This window comes from Nipponia nippon, unplaced genomic scaffold, assembly GCF_047370975.1.
Source record: "Nipponia nippon isolate SJK-2023a ecotype South Korea unplaced genomic scaffold, ASM4737097v1 scaffold_21, whole genome shotgun sequence".
NCBI lineage: Eukaryota > Metazoa > Chordata > Aves > Pelecaniformes > Threskiornithidae > Nipponia > Nipponia nippon.
Genome location: NW_028262338.1, coordinates 2718857 through 2735587, shown reverse-complemented (window position 1 = coordinate 2735587; position 16731 = coordinate 2718857). Strand labels below are relative to the sequence as shown.

The 16731-nt window shown below is 39.2% G+C and overlaps 1 protein-coding gene across 10 annotated transcripts in view; it reads right to left on the bottom strand.

Annotated features, from left to right (window-relative positions):
- FBXW11 (F-box and WD repeat domain containing 11) overlaps nucleotides 1-16731 on the bottom strand; it is a 77226-nt gene that overhangs the window by 45537 nt on the left and 14958 nt on the right. For 6 of the 10 annotated variants that reach the window (XR_015705266.1, XR_015705267.1, XM_087760003.1 and 3 more), the window contains one exon: nucleotides 14230-14331. The exons of 3 other annotated variants lie outside the window; for them this stretch is intronic. Coding sequence is in view for 4 of the 7 variants with exons in the window: in XM_087760000.1 (XP_087616126.1) it covers nucleotides 14230-14331 (102 nt within the window). In the remaining 3 variants the exon portion in view is untranslated. Of the gene's footprint in view, nucleotides 1-10599; nucleotides 10640-14229; nucleotides 14332-16731 lie in introns of those variants that run through there. One more of the 10 variants, XM_087760007.1, reaches the window with a different exon arrangement.

The window sequence follows — 16731 nt, the reverse complement described above, 5'->3', positions numbered from 1 at the left end:
AGAGTCTACAAAGATCCAACAGCTGAAGGCAAAATTAGAAAAAAACCCTCACACTGAAAATAAGACGTCATTTTTATTTGGTCTCTGAGTAACCACCGAGAAGTTTAGAGGAAGATAGGGTAAATTCAGTGCCAGCAGACAGTTATCCAGTTTGTGTTTAAAGTCCCTAAAAACAAACACTGTAGTTTGGCCACAAGTTGTAGATGGGATGTTTTTAAAAGATCCCTAATGCTTTTACATACCCAGTTTGACACCTCTCAAGGGCCTACTTTTAAGGAAGCTTTGTCCAGACCAGTAAATCCCCAAAAACCAAGTTGCCTGCTCCTGTCTCTCTGCTCAGAAAAAGAAAATCTCAAGTCATTCTTCACCTAAATGTTCCAGAACAGTTATTTTTGCAGGTTCAAAAGAATGCAAGCAGGTACTAAACAGGTTAACTTGCTTAAGCACTCATGCTTTGATGACTGGCAATTAATTTTAACTTTGTTTCTGAAGTATCAGTCTTCATCATAACCTCATTACAAAATTAATTTGCTGATCTTCTGTAAACATGTAACTGCATCTCTGTTAATATTCAGTATGTCTGACTTAACATGAAGTTAATCTCAAAATTCAGATCAGTGTGGGCTGTGTTCACAGAGGACTAAACTACATAACTTGGTTTTAAAATGAAATTATACAAAAATGACCAGCAGTTCAGAATTCCTATTCTGATCCAATTCCACAAAAGACTAAGCAAGGGCTCCGACTTCATCGCAGGGCTTTTGGTGATGGCACATCCTTTTAATAGGCAGTCGTATGCACAAAGTGCAGTCTGGAACTACCCAGCGGAGCAGTTAGTTTGGTAGTTCATACTCCAACCTGCAAAGCACAACTACCGATGAAGTACCGTAACAGCAAAATCGCCCTGCTGGCTTTTAGAACTTCAGAAATAGTGCAATACAGATTCTCATAAAGAAGAGTATGTATAAAAAAAATTTTTTTTCACTGGTTAAACTTGCGTCAATTTAGGATGTAAAAAGAAAGAAGAAAAAAAAAAGTGCTACTTTTATCCAAGTTACCAGCTATTTTCACGCATGCTTGTATTTCCACTCAGCAAACAGACATCACTAGAAAAAAAAATCCCAAGAGACATCCAGCTTTGTAAGCAGCAGGTATAGTTTCTAAAGTTACATGAGAAGGATGCTTTTGATTCATCAGCCAACTGAAGTCATCCATGGTTTGGGTTTTTTTTTGTAAATATGTAATAGTTTATTACTTCTTAGGGGTGGGCTTACCTCGACAGGTACTGCGGGATTACGTCTAACATATTCCTTGAGTAACTGTTTCAAACACACCCTGACTCTCATTTAATTTTCTGAGTGCTGGCGTAGAGAGTCAGGAGTCAAAACCTGCCTGTATCCATCCTATATTAATATGTTGTATTTACAAGGACGATGAGTACTGAATTGTGTAATTGTAGCGATTTGATGACTCATCCCTGCACCATTCCGAGTACCGAACCATGAAGCCTTGCAAAACTTGCACATCATGCAAACTATTTTGCTGAATATAAATGTTGAGCCCCACATATCTATATAGATATATTTTAACCACTTTCTCTACACTTGCCCCTCAAAACAAAAAGGACTAGTTTTATGCAGAATCAGCTTACTAAAAAAATGGCAAATGCAGTTTTAAATTCAGATAGGCAAGGTTTGGGGGCTACGTTAAGCCTCGCTGTAAGGTTTTTCACAATGCCTCCTTGCTCAGCTCAAGCTGGTAGTTGAAAAAAAATTTAAATAAATAAATGAATGAATAAATAAATAAAATTAAAACCCTTAGGTTGTGAAAGAGCACCCAGCAGTAAGGGGCAGCCAGCAAGTCTTGCTGCAAAGCTCCACCTGAGGCTTACTGATCATGTTTTACTTCAGAGTAAAACTGGCTTTATTTTCTAAGCAGCTGGACTCTGCAGCCCTTTCCCAGCCTAACAGGAGGTTTAATTATACCTTCAGCTTACAAGTGTTGCTTGTTTTTCAGCTGTCTCAGTTCATGCCTTTAACTGTATGGGCACTCAGCCGTTCTTGGCAGGTACTGTATCTGTGCAGTACATTAGCAATCCACATCCTTGCCCAGAGCAGAAAAATCTCAATACTTAAACAGTACATTAAAGCAGTCATTAGGCTTATCACTGATATCACTGCAAATGGTTGCAAGCACTTTCCTAAAACATTCCTGAATTAACTTTCACTACTCTAGAGTACAAATACGCCAAAAGAGAAATCCTTTCCGCCTGCAAATACTAATTTTAATAGTAAAATGTTTACATCGGAATCATCAGAAACATGGCTATGACACACTGCCTGTGTAAAGGTACACAGACACTAGGAGCAAGGTACTGGTTTTCTTTTTATCTGTTTTAATTAAGAGAAGTTACCTCAAGTTCTCAGCTACAATTACTATTATTGTTTTTGCACTAACAATATTGCTAATGGTTCATCTAATTAATTTTCCAAATAAACCTATTTAGGTAGAACCTATTGGCACTTCTAATCTTAATGCACCACGAAGTAAAGCAGTTTTTTCTCTGTACATTTAAGACTCAAGGGAGACTTCAAATTGTGTTACCTATACAGTGAACTTATTGAACCTACTGAAGTAAATGCAACAAGTTTTCAGAGCTTCCACTGCATCACAGACACTTGTCCCACACTGCATATTTGTTCAGACCATTTGCACCTACAACTACACCAAAAGCTACCCTGAATAACTGGATTTTGTTAGGCAGTTAGGAGGATTAGATATGTCAGGCTGGGGTTTTTTTTTTGTATAATGGAAACATTAAGTAGTATTTACTACCTTAGAAACCGTCTCAATACCTAGTAAAGAGCCCCTTTAGCTTTATTTCCCATATTAAAAAAGCCATCACAAATGAAAACTTGAGGAGAAAATACTGGCTCAAGATTATAGTAACTTTTCTTCCTTCCAGAGCAGATGCGAAGAAACCTCTTCACATTCATTCATCTATTCACTTATAGGACTGGCAAAAGGAAAACAAACTATTTAGAAAGTTGCATTTCACTGCTGACTGCTCAAATTAGTACATCCATCAGCACCGCTTTCACTGAGGAATTTAAGCACACAAACAGCAGCTGACTTCAAGGACTCCATAAGCAGCCAAGACATTTTAGAGCTATAACTGATGCATCCCTGCAACACGGCGTTTCTACATTAGCCCTCAGTTTCTCTTGCACACACCTCCTACAAGCCAAGCAGTTCAAATGGAGCATCATTTCCAAAAGTCTTTGCACTGTGTGGACACTCCGAGTCAGGGGCAAGGCAAAATTCAAATTACACCTCACGCTGTACAGTGCTATATTTTCTCTGCATTATGTTCATGGGTAAACAAGGCAGAAAACACATTGCTCTCCCCTTCACAATTAATAAGCCATTAACAATATTTCAGGTTAAAGGTAGGGTAAGTAACATCTCAGAAGCAAATTTCAGGCTAAGCTAATAATTGGGTGACTTCCATTCATCAAAAATAAATCAGCCTAAGTTAATCTTAACTACATTTGCAACTTGGCTGCCTGGTGCAAAGTTAAAATAGTTCAAGGGTTATTCCTAGATTCCCAGAGGGAATTTAGGTTCAGATCTCTGCTGCTGGTTCCATGTGAAACCAGCTCTACCCAAATGTAACTACCTCAACGTGCCGGCCAGAAGACGGGCGCAACCCTCGAGACGAAGGTGTCTAAAAAGCCGTATGAAGGATGGGACACTAACGGGCATCAGAAATACAGACACTGCAGCCAGCTAAAGATCCAGATCATTAAGCCATTTTTTCAAAACCTGATCAATTTTTTTTTTTCTCATATCCACTACCACTTAACACATGCACTGGTGCTTATTACCTTTTTCTTCCCCTAAGATCTAGAAAAGATCCGCAGCCCTTTAACCCTGGAGCACAACAATACAACGGAACAGAAGGGAGAGAAGCAGCGGACACGTACTTCCAGCTTGAGAGAAGCGTCTGAGCAACAAACACAAACACCACATATCAAAGAATAATTTAAATATAAGCAACTCCAAACAACTACAAGCCCACAGCCACAAATACATTGGCATTAAATACTAATAGACTGGGATTGGAGATTCAAAAGAAGCTATAAGCTTCAAACATTCAATACATAGGCATGCTTGGAGAAAAGTATTTTCTCTAATTTTTCTAAGACCAGATTCTGGCACTTCTTCCTCTATATCCCTGCTTGCTTTCGCTGGCCAACAGAACTACATCAGAATTTATTCTCATTCCTCGGTTTTTGCTCTTCCCCAAGGATCAGCAAAACTTTAACCAGATTTCAAAGAGGTTTCTATACAAACTTTTTTCATAAAAGTTATAAAAATGTTACTCAAAAACACTGAGGAGCCTGAAATACTAAAATTGCGGTAACTCTCCATTATTTGTCTTTTGCAAAATGGAAGGCATTTGCACACAAAAGAAATACAGAAAAAGTAGCCGCCACGATGAAATATTCATTAAAACTACAGTCAGCTATTCCAAGAAAGAATCCCGTACTGTTTTAACTCCATTTTTTTCCTCCAAAGATGTATGGCAACGTATTCCAGCTTTGGCAACTCATGAAACTGTATCAATCCATCATAACTATTCAGGAAATCCTAATCACTCATTAATTGTCTGAAACACAATCTTTTGCTTATACACAATTCCAGCGTGTTTTTGTAATTGCTGATATCCAAGCAACTGAAAGCCTGGAGAAAACCTTATCTCAAAAAAGGCTGTGGACCAATTTCAGCTAAACAAAGAAGCCTTCAGTAACACAAGATGTAAAAAAACCACCCAAATCATTTCTTCAAATATTCACTCAGCCTTGCCTAGGGTTACCCAGACACTCTGCATTCAAGTGCTGATTTTATATAGGTATTAAAAGGAATGTGCAATTGCATAATTTAGATTTCACGTGATTTATATAATGGACGTCTAAATGCTCCTGACCTGTAAGGCCAGCACCACTTCTCCCTACAACTTCAAGTTAGTTGATTAATACAAAAAGCACATCATCGTAAGACTCTACAGAAAAGGATTTGAGAACGGGAGGAACAGTTGCCCAGTGTCTCAGGTTCCTCTTTTTGGAAGATTATTTTTAATCTGTATCACATCACCGACTGACTTCACGTTACAGCACACCATCTTGTAGTGGCATAAATGAAAGCTGGCAAGCTGTTGCATGGGGCAGCGGATCGAAAAGGCAGGGGACAGCTGAAACCAACGTATTGTGCAACGAAGCCTTGAAATCAAAGCTGCGGCCACCGCAGCGTGCCAGCAATCGTCTCCTAACTTCCTGAAGACAGTTGGGTTTGATGTCACTTCAAGAGGAAAACTGCTGTACGTTTCTTTTACTTCTGAACAAAAGGACGGTGCTATACAAAGTGCCAGCTATGGCTTCCGTGGCCTGATGCGGAATCTGAAAGGGCTTTTGCTTCCAACAAACTGCACTGAAGAATAACTTTGAAGTTAGCAGGGCTCAAAAAGAATTTAATAGATACTGCAGGACAATATGAAAGTCTCTACAGTAGTGATGACAATCACTTAGCAGCAGGCATCCTGCATTTTTACTATTCAAGTACTGAATTCAAAGGCATTTGGCCTAATTCTTACAATTTTTCTCAAAACACATACTTACATATAAGCATGAGACTTTCAGATTACATTTACTCTAATAACCTGAGCTTAAGTGTACAGAACTGCAGGTTGATTCCTGTAACATTACAGTAAATATTTTTTCGGTATTGTATGCCTTGAATAAATTCTCTAGTTCAGATAAAAGTACTATGATTTTCAAAGTTCAAGTGTGCATTCAAATTCTGCAATCGTGTACACAACTTTAAAGATATCTTCACTTGATCCCTGTTTAAGTGATTTTTCAAATAGGGCATTTAATTATTAGCTCACAAAGAACTTTGAAGTCCACTTTCATTCATTAGTATTTTTTTATTTCATTTATTTTTTTGTATTTTCTATCAAATTTAAACTCAAACGGCCCTAATCCATTTAGTACGATGATGTTCAACATTTATCAGTTACAACACACAAGGCAAAACAGCTGAAGTGTCCGTAGACATGCCAAAAGATGTTTGCATTCATACACTTTATAGTAAACATTTAGCAGTTTGTTTACTCGAAAATAATATTAAAAAGTAGAATAGATGCAAAAAAAAAAAAAAAACAAACCAACACAACAAAAAAAAAACAGGTTAGAAGTATAGTCATCCCTAAAGCCTGGCTTAATAATTGCATCAAAAATTGTGTGTGAACTTGAGGAACGCAAAAAACATGTAAGAACCAAAAAGCAAAGAGTTCAGCTTCATCAGCTGAAGAGTTTCTAACACCACCAGTGCAATGCCACTGAACAGAATTCAATACTAACAAAGCGAAAAGGTTGGGATGAAGAAGACAACCTATATTATTTTCTCTAGGGCAACAAAGTCAACTCAAACTTCTGAAGTACCCATAAAATCCACTTGTCTAAAGCACTGGGAGGCCATCCTGGGCCACAAAGTAATGCCTTTCCGTAGTGGGGCTTTGCAAACATGACTATTTTGCCATAGAAATACTATGCAAAGTAGCAAAAAGTTTTGGTTATAGTTCCTTCTTTCTCTGCTGTACCACTTCTTCCATACTCGACAGAGGGGTATCAGTAAACTTTGCTCAGACCTGCTGTTGGGTTTGCAGACAGCTGTCCTACCCTTGACTCTGACGCATCCTTTGATTTATTTGGATTCTACCACCATTTCAAAGGATCACAAACACCAAACCACATATGTCAAGACTCTCATACGCCACAGCCTTGAAGACCTACAGAACAACTCATCGGATGCAAATAAAGGAGGCCCAGGGAAACCTAGGAATGGCCTGCCTGCTAAGCACCCTAGGAACTTTTCACACTGAAAGAATAAATGTTTTTATGATGATGACTCTTAGAGTGGAACTACTAATATCGGCAAAATCATTACTATCACTGGTATCAAGACTGCTGCTTAATTCCCCACAGGCAAGGGATCTGATCCTCCTGCCGGTGACATTTCTGATAAGAAGTCTGACAGTGCTGTGCGAAGACACTGCACAAATGTAATTTCAACCTTAGTGGGGGGAAATATTTGATTATTTTTTTCTGTTTCCTTGAAAATTCTTCCATGGGAAATAGACCAAACACCTGCAAGGAAGAGGACTATATCAAATATACCTGGCATAGACTGCCATGCATTCCTTCTCCTCTCCTAAGAAAGGTTTCACTCCCTCCCAGCATAAGCATGGCACTACCAGAAGGCAGGCAGAGAGCAAGGCACGTTACCCAGCAAATTTCTTTGCACCATAACAGTTCCAGACAGCAAAAAAAAATCCTCTTTTCCAAAGGAGGTTGAGAAAGCATAGACACAAAGGTGTGGCTAACACCACCCCTCCACTCAAAGAGACAGTCTTCTGCAGATGCATCGTAATAGGCATCAGGAACAACAGCTCCTGCCTGCTACTTGTGAAATAATAATATTAAGCCTAGCGTGATTGTGTTAGCTTTTCTGAGGAACATAAATTTACGTTTGAAATTACACTCATCTGTTGCAGCTATAAGCAACGGCTCTGGATTTACTGAGGCAGGGTCTAGTATCTTGCGTTGATACATGAATCCATCATGAAGACATGTACTCGCCTCCTTAGGGACATATCCTTCCCAGTCTGAGAGACAATAGATTGTGATCTTTAAATGGTACAAGAGAGAAACACTAGCAAAGGCAGGCTAGCAATTCACCCAAAGGAATAAGGACCGGATCTCTAAGCTCACATTACTTTTTCTACATTCAGAAGTCCCTTCTGCAGCAGACAGCAGCTTAGCGAAATATCTCGAGAGAGAGTCATATCACCACTCCCTCCTACTCATACAGATTATCGATTAAGTAAACGACTAACTTTTGCATACCAGCAACTTCTGAAGAAAAGACAAAGGTGGGAGAACTGCCCACCAACTAACAGCCACAGATGAAATATCTTGAAAAGCGGTTTAGAAAGAGAAGCAGATTCCTGAAAGGAGCCACTCTTCTGTTCAAGGAAGCTTGCAGCTTGGGGATGAAGCGTACGATCCTTAGTGCTCTCTAAAAACTGCTGAAAACAACAAAGTCCAAAAAAAGCACTCGTACGTATTAAATTGTTCATACCAGCAAACCCCTTTAGCCACAAGCAGAGAGGTTAGTGGTTGGCAGCGCTCAGACAGCCCCAGCCTGGGGAAGCTGCTGCAGATGACCCCAACCTGCGAAGCGGTTTCGCAGGCTGCCTGTCGCCCGCAGTCGCCATTTGCTGCTCGTTTACCGCAGACCAGAACGAACACAGCCGGACCCGTTCGGCAAAAGCCATAGTCAGCTGCAAGTGACCGACGTACGTCGTGCCTGGGGAAAATCAGGAACCAAAACTTACAGCTATTTCGTCCATTTGCTAGTCTTCTGACATCAGGGAACGCACTTCTGCTCCTCAGCTAAGGAAACTAAAGACAAAGAGCTCTGGTTCGCAGCTCAACACTATCTCACTGGCTGAAGTTTAAAGTAATCTAGTAGGTAACCACCCTCTTCTACTTAAAAATAAATATGAATTGACCCAATAAAGAGAAGGTCTCTCCTCTTGCCTCTAAGAAAGAACAGGCTTAGATAATAATTAAAGCCCTAAAACTGAAAGCACTCAGATACACAAAGGATGACTGAAAAAAGTGCTTATCATAACACTTTCCTTCAGATAATAAATCATGCTTGGGGAAAAAAAAAAACAAACAAAAAACCAAAAAAAACCCAAACAAACAACCCCTGCATTTTACATTTACCGATCTTATTGCTGTCTAGGCCTAGCAACAAACCCTGGCCACGCCATCAGGACGCACGGCAGCAAGCTGCTGTTACCCTACGAGACTGCAGCCAGCGCCGTAACCGGCTCTTGTGAGACCGCATCTGGAGTACCGGCCCCAGTCTTGGGCGCTCCACTACAAGAAATACACTGGGATACTGGAGCGTGGTCTGGTGGAGACCATCAGGATGCCCGAGCACTGGAGCACAAGGAGAGGGGGAAAAAAAGGGGGGAGGGTAAAATGCAATGTTACCCTTTGCAAAATGCTTGCAATATATACAACTATTGCCCCAAATTGAGCTGTCGCATCAGTCCTCAGAGTCTGCAACACATGCATACTAAGAACTAAAAAAAAAAAAAAATTATGAGAAACTGCTGAAAACAAAATCCAAACTGCTATTAATTTTGCGAGGAGACTCCAGCTTCAGCCAGAAGAAACGACGATACTGGAAAACACTGCTGCTGATTAACAGAGGGAAAACTGGACACGTTTACATCAGATCTACAAACTGGGTAATTCAGGCCATCTCACTGCACAAAACAGCAACAGGCCTACTGCATGGGTATCTTTAATTACTTCTACAATACTATGCTTAGTTTTAAAGCTTTCTGTCTCTGAAAGAAGCCTGTTTAAAATAGAGGGATAAGTACAAATATTTCAGATACTGGAGAGAACATTCTGTTCCTTTAAAAGGAATCAAATATGCATTTCTTTTTAATGGACCTGTTGGACTGTTTCCAAAAAGAAATGGTAACAGTCCCGCTGTTTTGAGGCAAAATACCAGAAAACATGTCAAAGAAGTATTTGTAAATTACTTCAAACCTACCAGAAGAAGCAAAGCAGTTGCCTGGCTATGACAACTCATTTTAACAGCTGCATAGAAGAATAACATTTTCAAAAGGATGCAGCCTACACGGCGACAGGCTATTCATCATTTTCCGATTTGTGATTTCATGCGCTGTAGGAAAAGTTTTTAGCAGAATGCATCTACTGCACTTATCGTCATTTTAAGACCACTGCTTCATGTCTGTGCTGAATTTGCACTGCGAAAATGACAGTACTGCTATAAAAAAGGATGCTGAATTTTTCATGTCAGTAAATTAGAATTTTGTTTTCAAATACAATTTTTTCCAACTATAATCTCCATCGTACTTCCTTCTGGTATCTGAATAGAAACATCAACCAACAGAAGCTCAAAATTAGTAAAGATTAACAAATAGAAGCTTAAGCAAGTTAATGCTCAATTGTACTTATCAATAAATAGAAAGATAAACTTCCTCCTTTGTGCCCCAGCTCAGCTGTGATAGCACTGAGATTCCTTATTGCTAAGAAATCATTTCCTTTGCAAGGAATGCTGTTGTAAGGAATATATATTAAACCCCTAATGCTCCAGAACTCCACTTGCCACTAGCAAATAGTAAGTTCTTCTGAACAGTAATAAATTATGAATTGGCCAATTCGAAAGGCTTTTAAGACCACATTTTTGTGAAGGCAGCTTCTAGTCATGGAGAGGAAATCAATACACTCCTGTCTTAATCTATAAGCAGGAACGACACTGGCAAGTACTAAGTCAATGTCACCTTCCTACTGCTTGTCCATCACCAGGACGCGTGGTGCAAGAATGAAAATGCAGATGAAGGAAAACCTACAGAGCTGAACATCCCGTTGTGCGGCAGTCAAGGATAAAGGACAGGTAAAGCGAAGCGCACTACCGCAAGCTTACCGACCGCTGGGCGAACAGGCGGGGAGGAGTCAGGGTAGCTTCAAGTCTGAGAAAGCCACTACATGAATTGTAAGATTTGGTCTCTGGAGGAACAAGTCGACTTCTCACACTGGAAGCTCTGGAATTGGGAAGTTTATTATTCCTGTAGTGAATTACTGCTCTGTTAAAGCTTCCAAGCTACATACCCCACATGTGAACATAAAAGGAAGAGAAGGACACTACGTACAATTGAGATGAAAATTTTAAGGACAATAAATGGAAAGGTGTAGAAAAAACACACCCAACATGTTGGAGGGGGTCTAAATAAGCAAGAAAAAAATTAAGCAGAGTTTTAGGAGAGAGATACGATGATCTCTCTAAAAAAAAGTCAAGGAAAGTGTAACCGACTATAAGGAAGAAAGAGTTGGTTGAGCAGTATTTGGTTACTAGGTTAATTTCACTACATCTATCTAATAATTTATTCCCCAAGCATTATTTCATCATGATATCATCCTACGCTATGCAATAATTCAAAGCGACGTTTGAGTACTTATCTTCTGTTGCTTAATGATTAGCCTTCAATTCACGCTGGAGATGTTTACTCCCAGAACTATGAACACTGGCCGTTTCTCTTTGCGTGACAGCGCTGTTGGAGCTATTTCCCAAATCAGCGTGACAAAATATGTTCAAAACCACTGCAGTGCTTCACGAGGATGAAGCTATGGAAGGTGACGTATCCATACGGTTGCATTACACAACTGGTAACAGAACCAGTTTCTCTATACACCTAGGTAAGAGACCAGTATGCTTTTAATCTTGCAGTCAAATCCATATCAAAGAGGATGAAAACAGGAGCTATTTGAATCCAAGTGTGTTCATAATGACAAGCTCTTTGGTACAAAAACATTATTAAAAGTAATTAAGTAGCTAAAAATAAGGCCTCAGAATCTATAGTAGTTTCAAGTATTATGAACTGGCATTTAATATATGCTTTTCAATACAACAATAACAAGTGATAATAAGCGTTAAGGACTTTATTTCCAAATAATATTAAATTACTCTGAAAATCAGACCAGATGAGAGCAAACTTCAAGTACCACAAATGGGAATAAATATTTTTTACTAAATGATCCTCTCTCTTCTCCATTCACTAACAGCTCACAGAACGCAGAAAGCAAATATTTCTCCAGTGAACTACAGAACTACGAAGGTATTTTACTGTGTGCAAAAAAACACAGAATACAAAACCAGACTAATTGTGGAGAATTGGAACACTACCTCCAATCCACTGGCATCAGAGGGTATTTGCTTAAATGTTACAGCTTGATTTTAGAAGAGCCTAGTTAGGTTTTATGATTGCTAACAACATCATGGAAAGGCAAGAGTAAACCTAATCTCTGCTTTCTTCTTTTAGACTGATGGTAGATTTCTCTTGAAGCCTAAATGTTTGAAAAAGCACTAAGACTGAATAAGAGCTTCCTGAAGAAATTATACAAGGCTCCAGATTTAAGACTAGGTTTTTTCCTTCTTTCTGGTCCATTCACTAATTACTCTACACATACAACACACACAGATAACAGGTACAACTCCCAGATAACTTCTGTGAACCACCGAAGGGCTGGTGGTAAAACTTCCTATTAATCATCATTACGCTAATTGAATGTGCGCTACAGAACGAAGATCTCCTGGTATATATGCCCTACCTGTTCTTAAATGTGGGCTTATAGCTCAGGGAACAATGAAGGGCAAGTCATAGTACCAAAAATAAAAAACGGGGAAAAGCACCTGGTGCCACTTTCACTTCCAGGTTCCCCTTTGGGCATCACTGAGTCACACGCCTGAAAGGAGAACCTTTTTTTTTTTAAAAAAAAATATGTCCCACAGATGCTTCTAAAAAATTCAAAACCTCTTACTCCTGGTTGCAGTTCTCCAAAAATCAGACTTTAAAAAAAAAAAAAAAAAAAAAAAAAAAAAGCCTTTATTTTGGAACACCGAAGAACAGCCTCACGACAGCAAAGCAGCAGTCGTTTCACGCTCGCTGCTCACATCCCTCACCAGGGTCCATGAACAAGCACTGAAACATTGCCGGCCCATCCCACCAGGCTCCATCCAACCTATTCCCAACATCACCATCCATCTTAAAAACAGCTATGACCACTCCCTGAAAAATTCTGAGATGCTCTTTGGCCACTGATGAGTTAGGTCCCAGGAAATAAAAAAAAAAAAATCAGAATTCCCACTGAAAAAAGTCTTGTTTTCCTTTTCCAGTGAGGGGGCGAGGGATGAGGGGAAGAGAGCAGGAAGATCTTACATTAGAACTAGCTTCTAAATATTCCCAAGACAGACATCAAACCTCTGTGACTTGCACTGTCATGACTATAAGCATCTACTATAACCATTATTTGGCCATGATGCAATGCCAATTTCTATAAAATGTATTATCCATCTATACATTTACCTTGGTCATGGGATTTTTGCCCCCCGTTTTGAATAGTATTTCAAAATTGGAAACATAAAGCATTCAAACAGAAAAACATGCTTGTATTTTAACAGAAATTTTGAAGAAATTTTTAATTCTGAAACTCAAATTTGCTGGAACTCAAGCGGCCACATTTCGCAGGCAAGAGAAGAGGTTTTGAAATAAATGGTTACTCTCTAAGGCAAGACATTCATGGTATCTAGTGTCTGAACTCAAATGGACTGACTGCAAAAAAAACTCCATTTGTTTAACTTTGCATTCACAAAAGCAATTTCTTTTAAGTATTCGTTTTCTACATATGAGACTGAACCGCTGAATAACACTATTGTTATAAAAGATACTAATATTAAATAGTAGTTATGTTCTGCTAAAAATGTTACATTCAGAAACACTTTAGGAAGTGCCACACAGTTATTCCACACGTTCTGCATTTTCTTTCCAAGGTCAACATCCTGGGAGTTCAAAATTGTTAACTGGTATCAAACTCTCCCTTTTCATCGTTTTCAATCCCCCCAAATCAGTGAAGAAACAGCAGCAATTCCCCATCTATAAATTACACAGGCTCAGCTTCAACAGCTTACTAGAAGAAAAACAACAGAGAACTTGAGATTTAGTGGTCTTCTATGCAGCGTAAGCCCCCATCCCTCATTCTTCACTTTTTAAAAGTTAAGAGAGTAACCCACAGAGCTCCAGGACTCCATGCTAACTATTCTGCATTCAAACATGCGCAACGACTGTAACGTAAGGCTATAACCAGGATCACGCTTAGTAGAAAATAAAAAGCTTATCCTTTCTAAATTAAATCACACAAATTTTACAGGCTAGTCAGTTTATTGCAATTAAAAAGAAATGGCAAAGCTCATTATGTTATTTTTTTTTTTAAATTAAATGAGAAAGCAAAACGTAGCAGGCAACATGCACAACTATGCTACTTATATCACAACTTCAGTAAACAGGCAATAAAACACAAAAGCTCACCACCCCCCGCAAGAGCCTACTGTACAGAAAGCCCTCTTAAGATTCACTCCTACAATGCAGTTTAGAAGATTTCAGAAAAGGATGCACAAAAAACATTTAGCAGACTTAACAATTTGATTAAACAGAGTCCTGAGAGTTTAACAAATGTTCAACAGCATACGCATAACATTTACAACAAGAAAGAAGAAAGGCACCTGGAGACATCTGACACTGGGCATGCTCTGCAGGCATCTCAGTGCGCACATGCTCTCTACCAGGTTGGAGCAGCCTAGCCACAAAGACCTTGGCACAGAACACTGCAGGGTGACAAAAAGGAAGGAAGAGAAGAAGCAGTTAGATGCCACAACAAATCACTCAAGGCAGGCAACTCATTAGTACGTTAACGTGGGTACTTATCTATGTTATTTCTACATTAAGCACGAGGTTAGCCGCCAAGGGTAAAATAACACCTGAAGATCCCTTTCAGAAAATAAGCCATCCCTCTGTCCCGTCAAGGATAACGGGCTGATTTTGCTCATTTGCAACCGCTTGGCTTTAGGGCCCAGCTGAACATTTTGACTTACTGCCAGTAGCATCAGAGTTGTTATAGTTCGGGCCCATCAGTTCAGCAACGCAGCCACACATCGCTACCGACAAAAGCAAGTTCTGCTGCAAGAGGGGAAGGTGCCTTGCTGGGCAAACTGGCCTGGCCGAAATGGCTTGCCAGGTTTTTACCTTTGCAGTCACCCTCGGGGAACAGAAGCGCGGGAGCTCTTCATTAGGGTGGCAAGTCTTTAGAATACAACCCGGAGGAGCTTCGGTAATTAAGGTTTGGCACCCCGCACCGTCTCAACTTTCTCAAACAATTTGTGCTTATTTATTCAGAGAGCAAAGCCGACATTAAGTTCTGAGGTTACAGCCTATGTACTGGGCCACTGACAACGAAAAAATATAAGTATTTTTTAGAGAGGAACACCACCTAGCTAAGTTCAAATTGGAAGACCAAGTTCTGCTTAGTCAAGATGTGTGGTATCCTGATTAAATGGGTTATTGGGGAAAAGAGTTTGTATTATCAATTGAGGGTATCCGAAAGCCAAATTACACCCTAACTACATTTATTACTCATACCACCCAAGTCAGAAAGACCCAAGCTTAACTACCAGACTCCACATTGCTGACACCAGAAGTTAGGAAAAGTTTGGAAATCCTTTTTGTTTCTTTTCTGAAGCTGAAGAAGTTTGATGCAGGCTCCCCAAACCTTTTATAGCTCCATGATATTATTCACAGTTCCTTTTAAGGACAGAATAGTACCTACGCTACATAACCAGCAGATAAAGATAGGGAAAAGGATTTAATTCCTCACTATCAAGCAGTGCACAAACCCAGCTCTAAGATTTGGCACAGGCTTAGCTTTCAATATTTTTCACACAGGCTTCCAATTTAGTCATAACAAACACCAAATCTTTAAAAGAAAAATCCCACACAGATCAAAGTTGGAAGTGGAATAACCAGAGGTGAAGACTCAGGGAAAGGGATTATTGTGCCAGTAACGAGGGGAAGGAGGGAGCCCAGAGCAACTGAAGAGGTTAAAAACTTGTTTTTATTTATTTCATATCTTCTGAATAAAACAAAAGAAAGCCTGATATTTTCATCTCCATGCTAAGGAGAGAAATTAAAGCAAAAACAGGACAAGAACGACCCTAGGAGCACCAAAACACACTGGAATTCACTCTCCTCTTATCCGGCAGGAGGGTTGCAATTCCATATGGATGTTCTGTACTATGCACTGGTCATGTGACGAGTGGGCGCGTATACCTTATGTACAGAGGTAAAAATCAATATATTTATGCTATATTGTATTATTCTTCCTTCAATATCAAAATAAATCACAGTTTTCTATTATTAAAAGTTTCTTATTAACATTCAGAGAAACGTGATCTTTCATTTAGCTATCAAGTAATTAATCTAGTATATCTATAATTACGTTGCAATAACTGACTTTGACATGTCCTCACACAAACACGTGAAATTTAGTTCCCAGAACTGTGCTAAGATAGTCAACCAGTGACATTAGGGAAACTACCTTAATTTCAATGAGACACCAAAAAAAAGATTTTTATATTTTTCAAGAAGAGATAGGATGTACTGTTCAAACCCACTGATCACGGTATTGCAGCTGCAGGATCTTATATAGGCAGTTTACAGCTCTGCTTCAAAACAAGCATATATAATTCAAGGAACTCTCTCTCTAATCTGCTTCGTTATTTAATCCTATTTGGCACAATACCTGAATGGCGTTTCTGCAACACTGAACCATCAAAATTCAGTGTGTCGCTGCAGGTATTTATTAAAGCCCAAATAAATTTTTGCCTTTTTAAACATACAGGCCCAGTAAAAACTTGAATTCTGCTCACATCACTTAGTAAACGTCATTGATGGATAAACGCAATGAACTTCTCTCCTAAAATTTTCAGAGAAGATCTACAAAACTGTGCGTATAATGTGTATAATGAATCTACACCTACAGGAGTCCACAAATTATAAGCTAAAAATCACTGGTTTAGGTGATTAGACTGTGTTTTCTTTTAGGAACAACTCTAGCTAAGTAAGGTGAATATTAAGAACTTAAGAGAAATACGGGTAACTTAACAACAGGTTTTTTATTTATTTCAAAATACATTAGGCACAGAGGCCATTTCCATGCCAAGTTTAAGCCA